This window comes from Zeus faber (assembly GCF_960531495.2).
Source record: "Zeus faber genome assembly, chromosome: 22".
NCBI lineage: Eukaryota > Metazoa > Chordata > Actinopteri > Zeiformes > Zeidae > Zeus > Zeus faber.
Window position 1 is genome coordinate 24,955,514 of NC_137209.1, and position 20,657 is coordinate 24,976,170.

At 44.0% G+C, this 20,657-nt stretch overlaps 1 protein-coding gene across 4 annotated transcripts in view; it reads left to right on the plus strand.

The window, feature by feature from the left end:
* The window catches only part of arhgef40 (Rho guanine nucleotide exchange factor (GEF) 40), a 70,310-nt gene that overhangs the window by 45,235 nt on the left and 4,418 nt on the right, over nt 1-20,657 (plus strand). For 2 of the 4 annotated variants that reach the window (XM_080023426.1, XM_080023428.1), the window contains exons 17-24: nt 4,957-5,424; nt 5,743-6,161; nt 6,248-6,497; nt 7,254-7,343; nt 7,451-7,648; nt 7,893-8,072; nt 15,484-15,664; nt 19,641-19,751. In XM_080023426.1, coding sequence (XP_079879552.1) covers nt 4,957-5,424; nt 5,743-6,161; nt 6,248-6,497; nt 7,254-7,343; nt 7,451-7,648; nt 7,893-8,072; nt 15,484-15,664; nt 19,641-19,751 — 1,897 coding nt within the window. Of the gene's footprint in view, nt 1-4,956; nt 5,425-5,742; nt 6,162-6,247; nt 6,498-7,253; nt 7,344-7,450; nt 7,649-7,892; nt 8,073-15,483; nt 15,665-19,640; nt 19,752-20,657 lie in introns of those variants that run through there. The other 2 variants (XM_080023427.1, XM_080023429.1) reach the window with 2 other exon arrangements.

Sequence of the window (20,657 nt, forward strand, 5' to 3'; positions counted from 1 at the left end):
TACCTCGAGTGTCTAGTTGTATACCTAGTATGTCTAGTTGTATACCTAGTATGTCTAGTTGTATACCTAGTATGTCTAGTTGTATACCTTGAGTGTCTAGTTGTATACCTCGAGTGTCTAGTTGTATACCTAGTATGTCTAGTTGTATACCTAGTATGTCTAGTTGTATACCTCGAGTGTCTAGTTGTATACCCAGTATGTCTAGTTGTATACCTCAAGTGTCTAGTTGTATACCTCAAGTGTCTAGTTGTATGCCTCGAGTGTCTAGTTGTATACCTCGAGTGTCTACTTCTATGCCTAGTATGTTTAGTTTTATAACTAGTATGTCTATGTAGCGGTGCGTACTGGCGCAGGGCCAGGGAATGAGGAAGAGGAGGCAGGCGGAGGTCAAACAGCGCTGGTTGGTGTGTTTATTGTCTTTTATTGTCTTTCAAAATCAAACGGTGGCTCGTGGGCCAAATGGAAAAACTCAGGGGCTCGCAGGCCAATATGTAAATAGTCCATGTGGCTCACCGCTTTCTGATCTCCAGCTGTCTGTCCGGCAGCTTGCCTGTCTGGCTGAACTCGCTTCGTGCCATCGGTCTCGCAGGCACACCGATCATCACTACGGGGACAACCAAACATTTATTCCTTCCTGTTTTGGGATCGGACAAATCAGCAGAGTGCCTCCCTTGATTCGACCAATCCACAGTTGCTGAGCAGCCCCGGGATGGGTGCCTGCACCGCCTGTCTGCAGCGGCGGCTTGACCAAGCCCCCTTGGTCTGCCACATACCCCACCGTCGCAGTTAGCCGGGCGCTGTACGGCTGACAGCCGACTCCCCCATCCCCAGAGCAGGAGAGGAAGTCTGCTCCAACCGTCTGAGCACCCGGCTGGTGGATCACCCAGAAGTTGAACGGTTATAGGGCCAGATACCAGCGGGTTATCCACGTATTGATGTCTTTCATGTGGTGGAGCCATTGTAGTGGGGCGTGATCTGAACAGAGGGTGGTGACCGACCACTTTATCGCTAAACTTTCCTTTTCTACGGTGCGGTACCTCGTCTCCCGCTCTACCAGTTTGCGGCTGAGGTACAGCACCGGCCGGTCCACACCCTCAGCCTCCTGGAAGAGAACGGCTCCAAGCCCCCTGTCCGACGCGTCCATCTGCAGACAGAAAGGAAGAGCAAAGTTAGGGGTATGCAGTACAGGCTCCCCACGGAGAGCTTCCTTTAATCTGACAATGCTGCATGTGGACACAGGACCTGGTCAATGAGTCTCTGAAAGGTCGCGGGGGCACCAAACAACCCGAACGGAAGCACACAGAACTGGTAAAGGCCTTGCGGAGTGGAGAAGGCCGATTGTTCAGAGAACTGCTGGGACAAGGGAATCTGCCAGTAGCACTCGGTTAAATCCAGTGTCATAAAAAAACAAACCAGACTTGGCCGGTTGAGAAGCTCGTCGATGCGGGGCATCGGGTAGGCATCGAACTTTGACACCGCGTTCACCTTCCGATAATCTATGCAGAACCGCACCAACCCATCGGGCTTACCCACTAGCACAATAGGGCTGGACCATTCGCTCGTAGATTCCTCTATTACCCCCATGTCCAGCATGGCCTCTAATTCCGCCTGCGCTATTTTCCGTTTGTTTTTGGGCAGGCAACATGTTCGAGAGCGCACTTTCACCCCCGGGGTCGTCTCCACATGGTGGAGAATGAGGGGCGTACAGCTAGGCAGGGGAGAGAACACATCGGCCAAGTGCTGCTGCAGCACTGGGACATCTGCGCTCGGGCCGGGAGAGAGATGGTCACTTAAAAGGGCCGCGGGGCGATCTGCCGACTTTGGAACCTTTGGAACATAAACAAAGTGCCCTGGTGGGTCAGGATTTCCTTCGAAATCCCGAGGCGAGGGGAGGCCACATTTTTGGCCGTAATACTGTGCAACGGCACTGCTACTGGGAATTGCGTCGCATTGGCCACTAGGACTAATATAAAACAATAGGCCCGAGCACTGCGGTCAAATGGCTGCAGTTAATATAATCTATCCCTAATCACCACAAAATACAGGTGAGTGAGCGCAGAGACCCACTAACCCAGCATTGATTTTATCTACCCGCTCAAAGGCCCCACAAAGCGTGTCGTCCCGCGATTGTTCCAGAGGAAAGCCCTCCATGGGATCTGCTGGGCTACCGGCTGGTCCCTCGATGACTCCCGTGCCGGGTACAAGCACGGGCTTCTCGGTGGGCCCCTCTCTGGTCCGGTGTGGTAGGCGCTGGTGTGGGCGTAGGACTCTGCGTGGTCCTCGTGAGGGCTATGGTGGCTTGGAGGGAGGCTGGTTGGTGGCATCTTACCCAGCTAGCGGCGTGGGCCAGGAGATTGTCCATTAATTGTTCGGTGGGCACCGCCTCGACGATCTGGTGCGGGGAGCACCCCTCCGGTCGGAGCCACCACTGGGCCGCGTCCAGGAGCTGCTTGGCGTGCAGGAACCGCCAGCCCGCAGTGTTGTATGGAAGTGACCGGAGGGGCAGGCAGTGTACTCCCGACCAGTTCCAGCACTGCCCTCTGGGCGACGGTGTAGCTCATCCTCTGCTCCAGTGGTAGGGCATGCGCCGCCAGCTGGGCTTCTCCCGCAAGCAGGGGAGTGAGCCGCCACCCCTGCTCGCGGTCCGGCACCTCGGCCATTTGATCGAAGTTAGTGAGGAAGACCTCGTGATCGTCCTCCCCTGTCATCTTCTGTTGCTGGGGAATGAGGGGGCCCAGCGGTTGTTCCTCACTGGATCTGGTGCGCTCACAGAGGAGGACCTGGATGGCCTGCTGGCTTTCCCGGAGCGCCCCCTGGTCCCGCTGGGGACCCTCGCAATCTCCTTGAACTGCAGGGTTTGCTGTTCCTGCATTGTGGCAAAGGCTGCCACCATCTGTTCTGGGGGGGAGGGCGTCTGGGATTCTGCCTCGCGCTGCTCCGTGTTTGTTCAGGTGCCACTTGTAGAGGTGCGTACTGGCGCAGGCCCAGGGAATGAGGAAGAGGAGGCAGGCGGAGGCCAAACAGCACCGGTTGGAGTGTTTATTGCATCATCTTTTAAAATCAAATGGTGGCTCGTGGGCCAAATGGAAAAACTCAGGGGCTCGCAGGCCAATATGTGAATAGTCCATGTGGCTCACCGCTTTCTGATCTCCGCTGTCTGTCCGGCAGCTTGCCTGTCTGACTGAACTCGCTTAGTGCCATCGGTCTTGCAGGCACATCGATCCTCACTGTGGGGACAACCAAACATTTATTCCTTCCTGTTTTGGGATCGGATGAATCAGCAGAGTGCCTCCGTTGATTCGCTTAATCCACAGCACCTGAGCCGTCCCGGGATGGGAGGCTGCACCGCCTGTCTGCAGCGGCGGCTTGACCAAGCCCCCTTAGTCTGCCACAGTCTACTTTTGTAACTAGTACTCTAGTTTATTACTAGTATGTCTAGTTGTATAACTAATATGATTAGTTGCATAACTAGCACGCTCCCAGCTGCTGGAACAACCTTCCAGAGGAGATGAAAATATTGATGTTTTTAAACGTAAACTAAAAAGCCATTTATTCAGTCTGGCTTTTATGTAGTTTACTATAATTTTATAGTTTTAGTATTTATACATTTATTCATATTAATCTTAACTACCCGTCTTTCAATTAACCTTTTGGGAGGTTGAGGTTGTGGCATTAGTCTCTAAATCCATGTCTAGTGTTATAACTAGTATGACTAGTTTATAACAATTGCCTAGTTTTATAACTAGTATTTCGAGTTCATAACTTGTATGTATAGTTTAATAACTAGTTTGGCTAGTTTAATAGCTAGTATGACTCGTTGTATAACTAATATGATTAGTTGTATAACTAGTGTGACTATTTGTAGAAACTGTATGACTAGTTGTATAACTAGTTTGTCCAGTTGTAATAACTCATTTGTCAAGTTTTAAAATTATTATGACTAGTCATATAACCGGTATGGCTTGTTGTAAAACGAGTATTATAAGTTGTTTAACTAGTAGTCATATAACTAGTATGGCTAGTTATTTAACTAGTATGATTAGTTGTATAACTAGTATGACTAGTTTTATAAATAGTCATACTAGCTCATACTAACTCTAATTTTGTAACTAGTATGATTAGTAGTAATAACTAGATTCTCTAGGAACTATTATGACGAGTTATATAACCAGTATGGCTTGTTGTACAGCTAGTATTACGAGTTGTATCACTAGTATCACTAGTCATATCACTAGTATGACTAGTTATATAACATGTATGACTAGTTTTACAATTAGTATGACTCGTTTTTAACTAGTTTGTCTAGTATTATAACAGTGACTAGTTAGTATGACTTGGCTTGTTGTACAACTAGTCTTATGAGTTGTATAACTAGTATGACTCGTTTAGTTTATATCTTGTATGTCTAGTTGTATAAATAGTATGTCTAGTTTATAACTGTCTAGTTTATAACTGTATGTCTAGTTTTAGAGTAACAAGTATGCCTATTCTTATAACTAGTATGACTACTTGTATAACTAGTTTGACTAGTTTTAATAACTAGTTTGTCTGTTTGATAATTAGTACTACGAGTTATATAACTTGCATGTCTAGTTTTATAACTAGTATTTCCAGTGTATAACCTGTATGTCTAGCTTTTAACTAGTATGTCTAGTTTATAACTTGTGTGTCTAGTTTTATAGTCAGTGTGGCTTTTTATACAACTAGTATTATTAGTTGTGTAACTAGTATGACTAGTTGTATAACTACTGTGTCTCGTTTCATAACTTGTATGACTAGTCATAACGCATATGGCTAGTTGTATAACCAGTTGTATAACCAGATTAGTTGTGTAACTAGTATGACTAATTCCATAACTAGTGTGACTAGTTGTATAACTAGATTGTCTAGTCACTGGTATGTGTATTTTTTCTCACATCTTTAAGATATTTTCTCCTTCTCCTGCCTCCCTCACAGGCCACCCAGTGGTGTGATGCCGTCTCCTCCTCCTCCCCCTCCTCCCTCTCCTCCTCCCCTCTGGCCTCCCTCCCTCCCATCCCTCCGTCCCGCTTCCAGGATGCCCGCTCCCTGGCCCTGGAGCTTGGTGGTGGGGCGCTGCTGGACTTGTGGACCCAAACGGTGGAGCGCTACCAGCGCACCGTGGCCCAGGTGAAGCCCCGGCTCCTGCAGGCCGAACGGGGCCAGGGCCAGGGCAAGGCCAAGACCCCCTTGGCTGGCAGCCTGTGGGACCTGATGGGGCCGGAGGGCGAGGGGGACTGGGGGGTCGGGGCCGGGGACGGAGGCCTGCAGTCCTGGGGGTCCCTGGCCTCTCTGTTCAGACCCCAGACCTGCTCCACCCTGAAGATAGGGGAGGAAAGGGGTAACAGGAAGGATGGAGGTGGAGGGAAGTTCCTGCAGAACCTCCTGAATCCAGCCAAGAAGACTGTAAGACTTTATTTGAGGTGGATCGGGAGTAGATAGGGGTGGAGGTGAATAAGGGTGGGTGGGGTTGGAGGTGAATCAGGGTGGGTGGAGGTGGAGGTGGACGAGGGTTGGTGGATGAGGGTGGGGGTCTATGAAGTGGAGGTGAAGGGGGTGGGGGTGGATGAGGGTGGAGGTTAATGGGGTTGGAGGTGGATGAGAATGGATGGGGGTGGGGTGGATGAGGGTGGAGGTAGATGAGGGTAGAAGTTGGTGGAGGTGATGTGCTGCCAGCTTGTAGTGCAGGGCTCTATTTTGACTCGTCTCTAACTTCCCTCGCAGCCCCCAGAGGCTCCGCCCCCTCCCAAGCCACCCAGGAAGCGTCACCCGAGCTTCGACCTGCAGGCGCTGCTTGCCCCCCGCAGGGTGGCAGCAGCGTGCAGTGCTCGACCCGCTGAGCCCCCTGCTGGCCGAGGCTCCTCCCCCATGTCTTGGCGGGGCCGCCGGGCGCTCGCAGACCCTGCTGTCGCGGCCGGCTTGGCCGCCGTCCTCCCCGAGTGGGGAGGGGAGGGGAGGACGGCGGCAGGAGAGGGGAGGACGCAGGGAGGAAACGGGAGGACGGGGGGAGGCGTGCTGATCCGAGGGGTGGAGGTCAGCAGCAAGGAGGTGGTGGACTACACCGCGTCACCACGGCAACACGTGCTGCTGGGACGGGCTGACAGGGAGATGGCGGCAGAACGAGCGGGAAGCACCACACAGAGGTAATCAAGAACCAATACTCAGATATGGAGATCAGAGGTAATCAATAACCTCCCCCCTATTCCCCCTCCTCCCCCTCCTCCCCCAGCAGGCTGTACCTCCTGTGGTGCAGGCTGCTGAGCTCAGAGCGTCAGTACGTCTCCGTCCTGCAGCAGGTGGAGGAGCGGCTGCTCCCCCTGTTGGAGGCTCCTGGTGCTCCACCCTCGGTGCGTGGCCAGGTGGAATTGCTGTTCCCCGGGTGGAGGAGCCTCCGTGCCTTCCACGCACACCACCTGCTCCCAGCAATGGAGGGCGCTCTGCTGCACAGCCTGCTGCAGCACGACTGCTTCAGCAGATATGTGAGTGGATGCATCACTTCCTATTCAGCACAAGGTCACTTCCGGTTTGGGCATGAGGTTACTTCCTGTTTGCTCAGTGCATGAGATCACGTCCTGTTTGGGTTTGAGGTCACTTCCTGATTGCGCAGTGAATAAGGTCACATCCTGTTTGGGAAGTCGGTCACTTCCTGTTTGCTCAGTGCATGAAGTGACATCCTGTTTGGATATATTGTCTGTCGGAGAATTCTCACTGCGTAGTCAGTGAAGTTAATGTGCCCGTGACAGAAAAACAAACTGAGAGTATTAAAGATATTAAATCTGCAGAATAAAGGGAAAGATACAGAGTACTTCAAAACAGTGGTCTGATCAGTCTGCCCTTACTTCTGTTGAAGAGGCCTTTATAGAGAAGAGAGGTCATTTACAAGATTATGGCCCCCAATCATATCCTCGGGTGTCTCTCATACAGTGATTAAACAGTCAAACTCCGGTCACAGGTACGATCTTACTGTGCTATAAAACAAACCACGATGATGAGGTCACTATCTGTTGAAAACAGAAAGTGTTTTACATTTGCATTAATAAGATTTATGATTGACTTTCAGTATTTATATTTATTACTCGTGTCATGATGACATGATGTTATTTACACACAATGTGTGTTTAATTTCATTAAACTGAAATCGGTTCAATACGAATTACTTTGATATTTACATATTTTGACCCCCCCTCTCCCCTCCTCCTTCTCTTCCTTCCTCACCTTTTCTCTCCCTCCATCAGAGTGATCACTTTCTTCAGTATTCTCACTACATCAGGACCAAACCAGACCTGGATTCTCCACTCGTCACTCAGGCTGCAGAGTACTTCAAGGTGAGATGAAGATGACTATTAAGATCAGATAATCTTCACAAGTTATAGAGCCACAGACATCCCATAATCATAATAATAATTCATAATTCTCTCTCCCCCATCATCAGACAAAGGCCGCCCCCCTCCCCCCCCTGGCCTTCCCCCAGTGCCTCCACGCTCCCACCCAGAGGCTGGAGCAGTACTGCGAGGCCCTGGAGGAGCTGGGGGGGCTCAACCCCTCCAGTGACTCTGCCCTATCCGCCCTCAGACACGCCCAGCGCCATGGGGAAGACCTGAGGACCAGTGACCTCATGGTGGGCTGTCCGGTGAGAACGCCTGAATGAAAACACGATGACATGGCCAGGACGTGACTACTTCCTGGGGAGGGAGGGGAGCACTCACAGGATTGATACTCCCTCCCGAGCTACTGGAGGTTTCTGTCTGAGAAGTGACTTCCTGTCCCTAGGCAGGCGAGGCAGGAGCTACTTCCTGTTTGACAAGTGACTTCCTGTTGCTAGGCGGACAAAGCAGAAGCTGCTTCGTGCCTGAACTGTGATTTCCTGTACCCAGGTGAATGTGGCGGAGCGGGGTGAGCTGCTGCGGGTGGGGGAGCTGCTGGTGTGCGGAGGGGTGAGGAGGAAGAGGACGGGGATGAGGAGCGTCTTCCTCTACCAGAATATCATCATCTTCACCAAACATAGGAGTTGCAGCACCGGAGGCAGCAGCTACAGCTATAAGCACAGCATCAAGGTGCAGCAATACATCAGTATATCGTTTGTCGAGACATTGGATATATATATCATCAATAGATCATCAATATATCATCAATACATTGTCAATATATCATCAATGTGTTGTCAATACATCGTCAATATGTCATCAATATATCATCAATATATCGTCAATATATCAATATATAAATACATTGTCAATATATCATCAAAACATTGGCAATACATCAATATATCTTCAATATGTCATCAATATATCATCAACACATTGTCAACACATCAATATATCCTCAAGACATCGTCAATACATCATCAATATATTGTCAATATATCGTCAATATGTCATCAATACATTGTCAATACATCATCAATTTATCAATACATTGTCAATACATCTTCAATACACCGTCAATATTTCATCAATATATTGTCAATACATTGTTAATATATTGTCAATACATTGTTAATATATAGTCAATATATCATCAATATGTCATCAATATATCAAAACATTGTCAATATATAATCAATACATCGTCAATACATCGTCAATACATCATCAATATATCGTCAATATATCATCAATATATAAATACATTGTCAATATATCATCAAAACATTGGCAATACATCAATATATCTTCAATATGTCATCAATATATCAAAACATTGTCAATATATAATCAATACATCGTCAATACATCATCAATATATCATCAATATATCATCCATATATCATCAATGCATTGTCAATACATGGTCAATATATCATCAATATATCCAATACATCTTTAATATATCATCAATATATCGTCAATATATCATCAATGTATCTTCAGTATATTATCAATATATCAACACATTTTCAATACATCAATATATCAACACATTGTCATTACATCATCAATACATCATCAATATATTATCAATATATCATTCATATATCATCAATACATTTTAAATACATGGTCAATATAGCCAATACATTTTTAATATATCATCAATATATTGTCAATACATTGTTAATATATCAGAAGAAGAAGAAGAAACAGTCTTTATTTGTCACACAACACACCACAACACACGCTTGCACACACACACACACACACACACACATGCTTTGATGGTGCTGGTGTAATGGATCCTCTGCATTGAACCATCCTGGCTTGTCCTTCCTCTGGGGCCACAGCAGGAGCAGTGGGCAGTGTACGTGGACGCGCTGCCCACTGATATCTGATATCCCCCACTGATACATTGACACTATTTTGTCAATGCTTTTGTCAATATATATCATCAATGTATCCTCAGTATATCATCAATATATCGACACATTTTCAATACGTCAATACATTGTCAATACATTGTCAATGTATCACCAATATATCATCAATATATCATCAATACATTCTCAATATATCATCAATACATTCTCAATAGATCTTCAATACACCGTCAATATCTCAATATATTGTCAATACATTGTTAGTATATCGTCAATATATTGTCAATATATCGTCAATAAATTGTGAATACGTGGTCAATATATCAATATATCATTGATATTTTGTCAATACATAGTCAATATTTCATTAAATTATTGTCAATACATTGTCAATATATCCTCAATACATCATTAATACATTGTTAATACATTGTCAATATATCATCAATATGTCGTCAATACATTGTCAATATATCCTCAATGCATCATTAATATATCAATATATCATCAATAAATCATTAATACATTGTCAATATAGCATCAATATGTCATCAATGCATTGTCAATATATCATCAATATATCAACACATTGTCATTACATCATCAATACATCATCAATATATTATCAATATATCATTCATATATCATCAATACATTGTAAATACCTGGTCAATATATCCAATACATCTTCAATATGTCATCAATACATTGTCAATACACGTAAATATATCATCAATATATTGTCAATACATTGTCAATATATTCTCAATAGATCATTAATATATCAATATATCGTCAATATATCATTTATACATTGTCAATACATTGTTAATACATTGTCAATATATCATCAATATGTAGTCAAAACATTGTCAATATATCATCAATACATTGTGAATATATTGTCAATATATCATCAATGTAGAAATACATTGTCAATATATCATCAAAACATTGGCAATACACCATCAATATATCATCAATATATTGTGAATATATCAGCAATATGTCGTCAATACATCATCAACATATTGTCAGTAAATCTTCAACACACCATCAATATATCAATATATTGTCAATACATTGTTAATATATTGTCAACATATCGTCAATATATTGTCAATACATTGTCAATATATCATTAATACATTGTCATAAATCTTCACTATACCATCAATATATTGTCAATACATTGTCAATATATCATCAATATATTGTCAATAAATTGCCAATATATCTTCAATAGATCATTAATATATCAATATATCGTCAATATATCATCAATATGTCATCAATACATTGTCAATATATCATCAATACATTGTAAATGTATTGTCAATATATCATCAATATATCAACATATTGTCATTACGTGATCAATATATCATCAATATATCATCCATATATCATCAATACATTGTCAATACATGGTCAATACATCCTCAATAGATCATTAATATATCAATATATCATCAATATATCATTAATACATTGTTAATACATTGTCAATATATCATCAATATGTCGTCAAAACATTGTCAATATATCATCAATATCTCAATAAATTGTCAGTATATCATAAATATATTGTTAATATTTCATCAATATGTCGTCAATATATCAATATATCGACACATTGTCAGTACATCAATACATCGTCAATACATCATCCATATATCATCAATACATGGTCAATACATGGTCAATATATCCAATACATCTTCAATATATCATCAATATATCATTAATACATTGTCAATTCATCATCAGTATATCGTCAATACATCGTCAATTCATTGTCAATATTTCGTCAGTAATTCATCAATATGTCATTAATCCACTATCAATATATCAATATATTGTCAGTGCATTGTCTATATATCATCGCTACATCGTCAAAACATCGTCAATATATCATCAATATCTCGTCAATGTATCATCAATCTATCGTCAATACATTGTCAATACATCTTCAATACACTGTCAATATATCAATATATTGTCAATCTATCCTCAATACATCATTAATATATCAATATATTGTCAATATTTCAATAATACATTGTGAATACGTTGTCAATATATCAACAACGACAATTCATCGTCAATACATTGTCAATATATCATCAATAAATCAACAACCTATGGTTATACTGGACAAGCTTTAGCTCGTCTTTATTTTCACACACACGCCATCAATATATAATTAAAACATCATTATATCATCAATCTATCATCAATATTTTGTCAATGCATTGTCAATATATCAATATATTGTCAATAAATTATCAATATATCATCAATGTATTGTCAATATATCAATGTGTCGTCAATAATTCATCAATATATTGTCAATGCATTGTCAATATAATCAATATTTCATCAATACATTGTATATATCATCAATATATATCAATTTAGCATCAATATATCATTAGTATATCGTCAATACATCAACATTACATTGTCTATATACCATCAATACATCATCAATACATCATCAAGCATGTGCGAGTGTGTGGCGTGTGATGATTAGTTTATCAAACACAGGATAAGATGTAAATTCCTTGTGCAAGCACATACCTAAGAGTGTCCTGATGAATGGTGGAGCGTCTTGATGTCATCTTGTCGTCTTGGTGATGAATGGTGGAGCGTCTTGATGTCATCTTGTCGTCTTGGTGATGAATGGTGGAGCGTCTTGATGTCATCTTGTCGTCTTGGTGATGAATGGTGGAGCGTCTTGATGTCATCTTGTCGTCTTGGTGATGAATGGTGGAGCGTCTTGATGTCATCTTGTCGTCTTGGTGATGAATGGTGGAGCGTCTTGATGTCATCTTGTCGTCTTGGTGATGAATGGTGGAGCGTCTTGATGTCATCTTGTCGTCTTGGTGATGAATGGTGGAGCGTCTTGATGTCATCTTGTCGTCTTGGTGATTAATGGTGGTGAATGGTGGGCGCTGGATACGCATCATCAGTTGTGTATCCTTGGATCTTGGGATGTTTCGGCCTCTACACTATACACCCTCCCCAAGGTGGCCAGCTACAGGCTGATCGGACCTGAGCTTGCGTGAGTCCAGACTCGTCACGAGAAAGAAAGCCATATTGATGGCAGACTCCTCGAGGGACTCTGCACGGCAGGGGCGTCCTACTCCCTGAGTCAAGCCAAAGCTGACCGCACCTACTGGTTTGCTACTTTGGGGCCCAACAGGGGTCTTTCCTCCTCATAAAAAGCCACTGGCTGCTCCTTTCGGCTGCCTCTGATGCAGCTTTGATGGCTGAGCGCTGGTTCTGGCCTCTAACTCCCAGGTCAGTGAACAGTCTGGTGGTAGATCTTGCCACAAACCCTCTGCATCCCACCTCCACTGGGCGGACCTCAGCGTTCCAGCCACGGTGTTGTGCTTCAGCAGCGAGCTCGGCGTAGCGTAGATGTTTTCGCTCATAAACCTCATCCACTGCGTCCTCCCAGGGTACTGTGAGTTCGATAATGTACACCTTCTTCAGAGGAGGAGACCACAGCATCAGGTCAGGTCTCAGGGTAGTTGTAGCAATCTCTGGAGGAAAAACCAGCTGTCGGCCAATGTCAGCCAGCATCTTCCAGTCACGGGCTAAGCGTAGCTGGCCTCGCTCAGATGGTGTAGAGCAGCTTCTGGTTACCGTAGCCCCCTCACGGACAAAGATAGTTGCCCGTTGTTGGTTGGATGCTGGTGGTGGTAGGGAGTTGGTGGCAGTTCGTTTGTCCTCCAGAGTGGGTGCAAGGACCTTCAGGACTTGGTTGTGACGCCACGTATAACGTCCTTGGGTGAGACTGGTTTTACACCCTGTAACAATGTGTCTGAGGGTGGCTGGCATAGAACATAGGGCACACCCTGGGTCTTCACCAAACCACTGGTGAAGGTTGACTCGTGTTGGAAGGACGTCGTATGTAGCTCTAATGGAGAAGCTCAACTGTCTCGCTTCCATGGCCCACATGTCTTTCCAGCTGATCTTCCTCCTCTCCACACTGTCCCATCTTGTCCACTGTCCTTGTTTGCCAAGAGAGACTGCCTTGGCCCATCGTGCAGCATCCTCCTGGTGACGTACTTCCTCCACCACCATCTTCCTCCGTTCTCGTGCTGTGGCCTTACTCCACGCTGGGGGGGTGGCTGTTAGCCCAAAGCCTCCTCTTCCTTGCTGAACATGGCCACATTAAAGATTCTTCATAATATATATCATCAATTTAGCCTCAATATATCATTAATAAGTCCTCAATACATCATCAATATATCAATATATTATCAAATCATAATCAACACATTGCCAATATACCGTCAATATATCGTCAATATATCATCAAAACATTTTCAATATATCATTTACCTTCAATACATGTTCAATATATAATCAAATCATAATCAATTACTCACCAATATATTGTCAATATATCATCAATATATCATCAAAACATTGTCAATACATCATTGATTTATCTTCAATGCATGTTCAATATATCATCAAATCATAATCAATTCATCACCAATATATTGTGAATATATCATCAATATACTGTCAATATATCATCAATATATTGTCAATATATCATTCGTATATCAATCAGTACATCGGCAATATATTGTCAATTTGACGTCAATATATCATCAATATACAAGTTCCAGTGACATCAGCGAGTTTACAGATGTAGCTGTGAGCTCCATAACTATGTTAGCGGACAGCGTCGTTCCCACGGTCAGAGTTGGGATATTTCTGAACCAGAAACTGTGGGTGGATAAATCCATCTGCTGTGCTCTGAATGCTGCACGGCCACTGACAACGAAGGTCCTGTATCCGGAAACATGGACAATTACAAAGTAGCGTCGTACAATCTGCAGAAGGCGGTGAAGGACGCTAAACAAACGTACAGAGACACGGTGGCGCTCCAGATGGTACAACACGACACCAGACGCTTGTGGCAGGGGCTGCGGACTATTACGAACTATAAATGCAGCCCCTCCCCAGCCACGAGTGTGGACGCCTCCCTAGCCAACGAACTGAACTCCTTTTATGCGCGGTTTGAGTCTGGCCACAACAACGCTAGACGACGTATCTGGGCGAGTACTGAAGACCTGTGCTAACCAGCTCGCCCCTGTGCTCACGAGGATATTCAACTCCTCCCTGGCTGAGTCGGTGGTCTCGTCCTGCTTTGAGAGGTCCGACCTCATCCCTGTGCCGAAGATCACATCTTCAGCCTGCCTGAATGACTACCGTCCGATGGCCCTCACCTTGCTGGTCATGAAGTGCTTCGAGTAGCTGATTAAGGATAATATCTGCGCCTAATAACTCACGGTCCTTGATGGCCGGAAGGGGGCCTATGTGAGATTGCAGGACAGCAACTACAGTTGAGCTTTCAACACCACTGTCCCCGCCAGACTCACTGTCAAGCTACAGGAGCACTCAGCTCTGTGCCTGGATCCTGGACTTCCTCACAGCCTGGCCCCAGGTGGTTAGGGTGGGGAGGCACATGTCCAGCTCCCTCGCTCTGAACACAGGATCCCCCCAGGGCTGCGTCCTCAGCCCCCTACTGTACTCCCTGTACACACATGACTGTAGCCAGCTCCAGCTCCAACACCACCATCAAGCTGATGACACCGTCGTGGTGGTCTGATCAACGACGACGATGAGAAGGCCTACCGTGAGGAGGTGGCCGACCTGTCACTCTGGTGCCAGTACAGCAGCCTCCACCTGAACGTCAGCAAAACTAAGGAGCTGATTGTGGACTTTAGGCGAGGATTCAACCGAGGATGCATGCGCCGCTGGTGATTAATGGGACTTCTGTTGACAGGGTGGGCAGCTTCAAGTACCTGGGAGTCCACATCACGGAGGACTTAACATGGCGAGGCAGCCACTTTACCACCTCATGCAGCTGAAATATCGTCAATATATCATCAATATATCATCAATAAATCGTCAATAATTACATACATGGTCAATATATCATCAATATATTATCAATATTATATAATCAATATATCATGAATACATTGTCAATACATTGTCAATTTATCATCAATATATCATAATACATTGTCGATACATTGTCAATATATCAATATATTATCAATATATCCCTAATGTATTCAAATATGTCAATTGATCATCAACCTCCACTGTCTGTAAATAACTTGTACCGCCCCTTCACCAATTGGCTTCATGTCCCTCCCTTGTTTCTTCCCCAGACGGGGGAGATGGGTCTCACCCAGAGCGTGGGGGAGGATAGGCTGAGGTTTGAGCTGTGGGTCCGCCAGGTGCCACGCACCAGGGCCTGCCTCACCCTCCAGGCCCAGAACCCCCAGGACAAAGAGGCCTGGACCCAGGACCTGGCCCGGCTGCTCTGGAGCCACGCCATTAACAACACAGGTACCATCTCAGGCAGCCCTAAGCTCCTTAAGTCCCCCTTAAACTCGTCCTTAAGCGCCCCTTAAAGTTCTCTTTGAGCCCCCTTAAAGACATCCTTGAGCCCCCCTTAAAGTCCTCCCTAAGTCCTCCTTAAGACCCCGCACCCAAGGGGCGCACACATACAACCGACCCGCAGGTGAAGGCACAAGACGCAGCTGCAGGCACAGAACTCTGGCCGCTGGCGCCAGGCACATACCGCAGGCCCTGATCCCCGCCCCACGGCGACAGACCGACACCCCGCCCGAATCGCCAGCCCCGCAGACGAGCCGGCAGGACCCCCATGTCCACCCACGCATCGCGTTAGGGCGAGGCCTGCCCCACCGCAGTTGACCAGACGCCCCACCCGGTGCTCAGCGTGGGGCATGTGGATGTAAGCCCCCCCCTCCTTAAAGTCCTCCTTAAATCTCCTTAAAGTCCTCCTTAAGCCCTCCCTAAACGCATCCTTAAGTCCCTCTTAAAGCCATTCTTAAGTCCTCCTTGAGCCCCCCCGTAAAGTTCTCCTTAATGTCCTCCTTAAATCCCCCTTAAGCCCCCCTAAACTCCTCCTTAAACTCCTCTATAAGCCCTCCTTAAAGTCATCCTTAAGTCCTCCTTAAACTCCTCCTTAGGCCCTCCTTAAAGTTATCCTTAAGTCCTCCTTAAGCCCTCCTTAAAGTCATCCTTAAGTCCTCCTTAAACTCCTCCTTAGGCCCTCCTCAAAGTTATCCTTAAGTCCTCCTTAAGCCCTCCTTAAAGTCATCCTTAAGTCCTCCTTAAACTCCTCCTTAGGCCCTCCTCAAAGTTATCCGTAATTCCTCCTTAAACTCCTCTATAAGCCCTCCTTAAAGTCATCCTTAAGTCCTCCTTAAACTCCTCCTTAGGCCCTCCTTAAAGTTATCCTTAAGTCCTCCTTAAGCCCTCCTTAAAGTCATCCTTAAGTCCTCCTTAAACTCCTCCTTAGGCCCTCCTTAAAGTTATCCGTAATTCCTCCTTAAACTCCTCTATAAGCCCTCCTTAAAGTCATCCTTAAGTCCTCCTTAAACTCCTCCTTAGGCCCTCCTCAAAGTTATCCGTAATTCCTCCTTAAACTCCTCCTTAATCCTCCAATTTAAGTCCTCCTTTAGCCTCCTAACATGTTCTAACATGACTTTAAAGTCTTCCTTGAGTCCTCCTCCAGCCCCCCTTAAAGCCATTCTTATTTCCTCCTTGACCCCCCCCTTAAAGTTCTCTTAAAGCCCCCCCTTCAAGTCCTCTTTCAAGTCATCATTAAATCCCACTTTAATCCCACTCAAAGTCCTGATGGTGGTTGTTTTTAATGGTTTTAACATGGTTCTAACATGGTAGTACCTTGGTTCTAACATGGTTTAAACATTGTTCTAAATTGGTTCTAACAGGGCTCTCACATGGTTTAAACATGGTTCTAACTTGGCTCTAACATGTTTCTAACATGGTTTTGACATGGTTCTAAATGGTTCTAACTTGGCTCTAACATGTTTCTAACATGGTTTTGACATGGTTCTAAATGGTTCTAACTGGGATCTAACATGGTTTAAATATGGTTCTAACTTGGCTGTAACATGGTTCTAACATGGTTCTAAATGGTTCTAACTTGGCTCTAACATGTTTCTAACATGGTTTTGACATGGTTCTAAATGGTTCTAACTGGGATCTAACATGGTTTAAATATGGTTCTAACTTGGCTGTAACATGGTTCTAACATGGTTCTAATATGGTTCTCACTTGGTCCTAACATGTTTCTAACATGGTTTTAACATGGTTCTAACTGGGATCTAACATGGTTTAAATATGGCTCTAACTTGGCTCTAGCATGATTCTAACTTGGTTCTTACATGGTGATAACGAGGTTCCAACACGGTTCTAACATGGCTATTACATGGTTCTAACTGGGTTCTAACAGGCTTGTAACATGGTTTTAACATGGTTCTAACAGGGATCTAACATGGTTTAAACGTGGGTCTAACTTGGCTCTAACACGGTTCTAACATGGTTCTAACTTGGCTCTAACATGTTTCTAACATGGTGATAACATGATTCTAACTTGGTTCTAACATGCTTCTTACTTGGCTCTAGCATGATTCTAACTTGGTTCTTACATGGTGATAACGAGGTTCCAACACGGTTCTAACATGGCTATTACATGGTTCTAACTGGGTTCTAACAGGCTTGTAACATGGTTTTAACATGGTTCTAACAGGGATCTAACATGGTTTAAACATGGGTCTAACTTGGCTCTAACACGGTTCTAACATGCTTCTAACTTGCTTCTAACATGCTTCTAACTTGTTTTTAACATGGTTCTAACTTGGTTTAAACATGGTTTTAACTTGGTTCCTACATGGTGATAACATGATTCTAACACGGTTCCACCATAGCTATTACATGGTTCTAACTGGGTTCTAACGGGATTGTAACATGGTTTCAACAGGGTTCTAACTTGGCTCTAACATGTTTCTAACATGGTGATAACATGATTCTAACTTGGTTCTAACATGCTTCTTACTTGGCTCTAGCATGATTCTAACTTGGTTCTTACATGGTGATAACGAGGTTCCAACACGGTTCTAACATGGCTATTACATGGTTCTAACTGGGTTCTAACAGGCTTGTAACATGGTTTTAACATGGTTCTAACAGGGATCTAACATGGTTTAAACATGGGTCTAACTTGGCTCTAACACGGTTCTAACATGGTTCTAACATGCTTCTAACTTGTTTTTAACATGGTTCTAACTTGGTTTAAACATGGTTTTAACTTGTTTCCTACATGGTGATAACATGATTCTAACACGGTTCCAACATAGCTATTACATGGTTCTAACTGGGTTCTAACGGGATTGTAACATGGTTTCAACAGGGTTCTAACTTGGTTCTAACAGGGATCTAACATGGTGATAACATGGTGATAACATGATTTTAACTTGGTTCTAACATGCTTCTAACTTGGTTCTTACATGGTGATAACGAGGTTCCAACACGGTTCTAACATGGCTATTACATGGTTCTAACTGGGTTGTAACATGGTTTCAACGGAGTCCTCACTTGGCGCTAACATGGTTCTAACATGGTGGTAACATGATTTTAACACGGTTCTAACATAGCTATTATATGGTTCTAACATGGTGATAACTTGGTTCGAGCATGCCTCTAACTTGGTTTAAACATGGTTCTAACTTGGCTCTAACATAGCTATTACATGGTTCTAACAGGGTCGTAACATGGTTTCAACAGGGTTCCAACATGTTCTAACTTGGTTCTTACATGGTGATAACATGGTTCGAGCACGGTTCTAACATGGATATTACATGGTTCTAACATGGTTTCAACAGGGCTCTAACTTGGTTCTAACATGGTTCTAACATGGTACCACCTTGGTTCTAACATGGTTTTAATGTTTCGAACATGTTTTTTACATGGTTCTAACTTGGTTGTTACAGGGTTTAAACATGGTTCTAACTTGGCTCTAACATGGTGGTAACATGATTCTAACACGGTTCTAACATAGCTATTACATTGTTCTAACTGGGTTCTAACAGGGTTGTAACATGGTTTCAACAGGGTTCTAACATGGTTCTAACATGCTTCTAACATGCTTCTGACATGGTTTAACCATGGTTCTAACTTGGTTCTCGCATGGTTCTAACATAGGTATTACATGGTTCTAACAGGATTGTAACATGGTTTCAACAGGGTTCTAACATGTTCTAACTTGGTTGTAACATCATTTCAATATGCTCTAACTTGCTTTTAGCATGGTTTAAACATGGTTGTTACATGGTTTTAACATGTTTCAAACTTGGTTCTAACTTGGTTCTAACATGGTTCTTACTTGTTTCAACTGATCATCAGTACATGACTGCGTATTAGTACCATGTGTTTTAGTACCATGCATATTTGTAAACAGACAGTAGAAATGAGTATTTAAACCTCCTCCACCCAGAGCTGTGTCTGAAGGAGTCGCTGTGCATGGGTGTGTCCAGCAAGCTCCTGCTGGACGTCACAGGAAGTGCAGCCACGGAGCTGGACTCCATCTGCAGCCTTGACGACAGAGGTACAAATTCCCAGAGAAATACTAGAACACAGAGTACACCAGGACGAGCAGGGCAAGTATTAGTACATACAGTACCCCAGGACGATCAGAGTAGGTATTAGTACACAGAGTACACCAGTACGAGCAGAGAGGTATAAGTACACGCAGTACCCCGGGACGATCAGAGTAGGTATTAGTACACAGAGTACACCAGTAAGAGCCGAGAGGTATAAGTACACACAGTGACCCGGGAAAATCAGAGCAGGTTTTAGTACACAAAGTACACCAGGACCATCAGAGCATGTATTAGTACACAGAGTACCAGAGGGACATGAGTTCTAAGTAACAGCCTAAATCAGTCACGTGTGGAATCAAACCCAGGACCTGGTTTGGTTGTCGTTTGGTTGTAGTCCAAGTCAGGGAGGGAATGGCCTGGTTTGATGTGAGCATTTCACTGTGCTGTGTAGATGATGATGATCAGACGTTATGACCTCATCATAGAAGACCTTATGACCTCATCATAGAAGATGTTATGACCTCATCATAGAAGACTATGATGTTATAGTCATATGACTGTTTTCATTTCCAAAATCAATCACAGGTGAAAAATCACACTCAGGACGTCTTGGTTGAGGGGAACATTACGACTGTTGACACAAGTGCCCTCATATTTATGTATACAGTGATATATAACATGGTCAGGACCTGGAACTAAACTTTGTACGGAGGTGTAAAAAATGAGGTCAGATTAAAAGGTAAGACATTACCTCTTTTTGAAGGAAATATAATATAACAATCCAACATTGCCAAAGAACAAAACAGACGTTATAAATATGACATCATATGAGGTTTCACCAGAACTTATGTCTCTGGTCCTTGAACTGTGGCAGAAACTTGAGCGGTGGGAGTCGTAGCATATTTTGGAAA